Source organism: Limulus polyphemus, unplaced genomic scaffold (assembly GCF_000517525.1).
Source record: "Limulus polyphemus unplaced genomic scaffold, Limulus_polyphemus-2.1.2 Scaffold2229, whole genome shotgun sequence".
Classification (NCBI taxonomy): Eukaryota; Metazoa; Arthropoda; class Merostomata; order Xiphosura; family Limulidae; genus Limulus; species Limulus polyphemus.
The window spans coordinates 73,458-75,534 of record NW_013667839.1 but is presented as its reverse complement, the minus strand read 5'-3'; the positions used below and the strand labels follow the sequence as shown (position 1 = coordinate 75,534).

Here is a 2,077-nt window from a genome sequence, read left to right as displayed (position 1 = left end):
CTCAATTTAATCATTCGTCATCGTAAAAAAGGAAATCAATTTTCACCTATTCATACAGTACTTTAGCTATAGTACCGGTTTTATCAGTTGATTGCAGAATTTTAACTTTTCATTATAGATATCTATAGTTTTTTTTTTATATTTCTAGGTATCCTTTGATTATATGTAGATATAATGCGCACCCGGCTCCTACGCCTATGCTATTTCAATCAAAAGTTAAAATTCTGCAAAAAGTTAAAATTAAAGGTTAGATATCTACTTACAAAGGATACCTAGAAATATAAAAAAACTATAGATATCTATAATCAAAAGTTAAAATTCTGCAATCAACTGATAAAACCGGTACTATAGCTAAAGTACTGTATGAATAGGTGAAAATTGATTTCCTTTTTACGATGACGAATGATTAAATTGAGAGCATGGTCAACCCTGATTCATTAAGATGGTCAAAACAACATACTGCTTGATACAACAACAGCCTGGCAATGAAAGCCCGAGTCTTGAACTATCTCGACAGACAGCATTTAATCGAAGCTAATGCGTAATTCTAGTATAACTTTTTACGACCCACTAACATTCCGCTTGTGACCCAACAGTGGGTCGCGACCCATAGTTTGGGAAACGCTGGTCTACAGTATTTGTTCAGATGCAAAAATGACATTTCTTCAATTGAAACATCAAAATGTAGTTCAGCACTTGTTTTTCTTGAGAGGAAGATTAAATAGGTTCTACGGTAAGAAGCTGCTCATATAAATGATGCAAACATAAGAAAGCCAAATAAAACAAGTGTATTGGAGAATACTCGAGGTGAGTGTGACATGTTCATAAATTCATATTATTTCAAGATCTTAAAAAGGACCAATGATGAACAAAGCCTCAACGTAAAAGACAGCTTACTCATTCATAAACAGAGGCCAAACTCTTTTTAAGTTAAACTTTTAGATTCTTGCTTATCAGAGAGGAATAGATTTCAAGTTAGCTTTTTTATTAGTTGTAAAAAGTTTATAATGTTCTGGTGCCTATACTCAGCTATTACAAGTTACATTCACATATGTAGGAAGGTTACATCAACTCTGATTAGTTAAGTCTTGTCAGCTTCCACAAAAAAGTTTAACAAGTGTTTTCATGTATAGCAAGTTTATACATTCTCTTATATGAATCTTTTCTATAATATAGCAAAACCACACAATGTTTATAAGTTAATAAGCATAAGCAAAAGTATTTCACTCAAATGTCACAGTGAAATAACTCACATGCTAGTCAATTGTTATATACTTATTTCTCTCATCCTAGAGCAGGATGGAAAATATCTAATAGTTATAACTTTTAACTCATAATAAATACTGTAAGAAAACACTGTGAATACATTCTGTACAAAACATCAAAAACATCTTCACCTTTGTGTTTATCAGTTGAATCATTTTCTCCTTTTCTAGCTGTGCTCTTATTCACATCACTTTTTTGAACTTGGGAAGATTGGCCAACTTGGGTACTTGGACTACCTGACACATGAAGTGCCCCTAATTTCTGAAGCACCAAAGCTCTTTCTTCACGCCATGTCGCAGGAGTTATTATTACTATAATACCAGAACATAGGGTGAGTATGTGGAACAATTCAAGTTCTGATATTTTTAAGCATGTAAAATAAGGTAGTTAATTATCTAGTTGTCATTTATATTAAAATACACCAATTTATTTTTTATTATCAACTCCTTTATTCAAAAGCTGCTCGTGTTTCTATTTATATTATCATTTTACATCAGTGAAAGGATAATTAGAAACATAATGACATGCTAGTTTGTGGTATTTTATATGCACATAAAAGCATAAGCACTGACTGTCTTCCAGCAAGTACAAGTTAAACAGAGTAAATTTAGTTTTTTGTGACAAGAGAGAACTGTAGAAACTCTTGAAATCTCTATTTTATAGAGTAGTTAAATTTCTGTATGTGGATGTAGAATCTATAGAATACAAGTTGGTCAGTCACACACAATTGGTATATCATATGGATGTGGATGTAGAATCTATAGAATACAAGTTGGTCAGTCACACACAATTGGCATATCATATGTATGTG

General features: G+C 32.0%; 1 protein-coding gene across 4 annotated transcripts in view; it reads right to left on the bottom strand.

Moving 5' to 3' along the window:
- Positions 1-2,077, bottom strand: part of LOC106466339 (centrosome-associated protein 350-like) — a 136,819-nt gene that overhangs the window by 85,686 nt on the left and 49,056 nt on the right. For all 4 annotated transcript variants that reach the window (XM_013926614.2, XM_022394326.1, XM_022394325.1 and 1 more), the window contains one exon: positions 1,398-1,577. In XM_013926614.2, the coding sequence (XP_013782068.2) occupies positions 1,398-1,577 (180 nt within the window). The remainder of the gene's footprint in view (positions 1-1,397; positions 1,578-2,077) is intronic.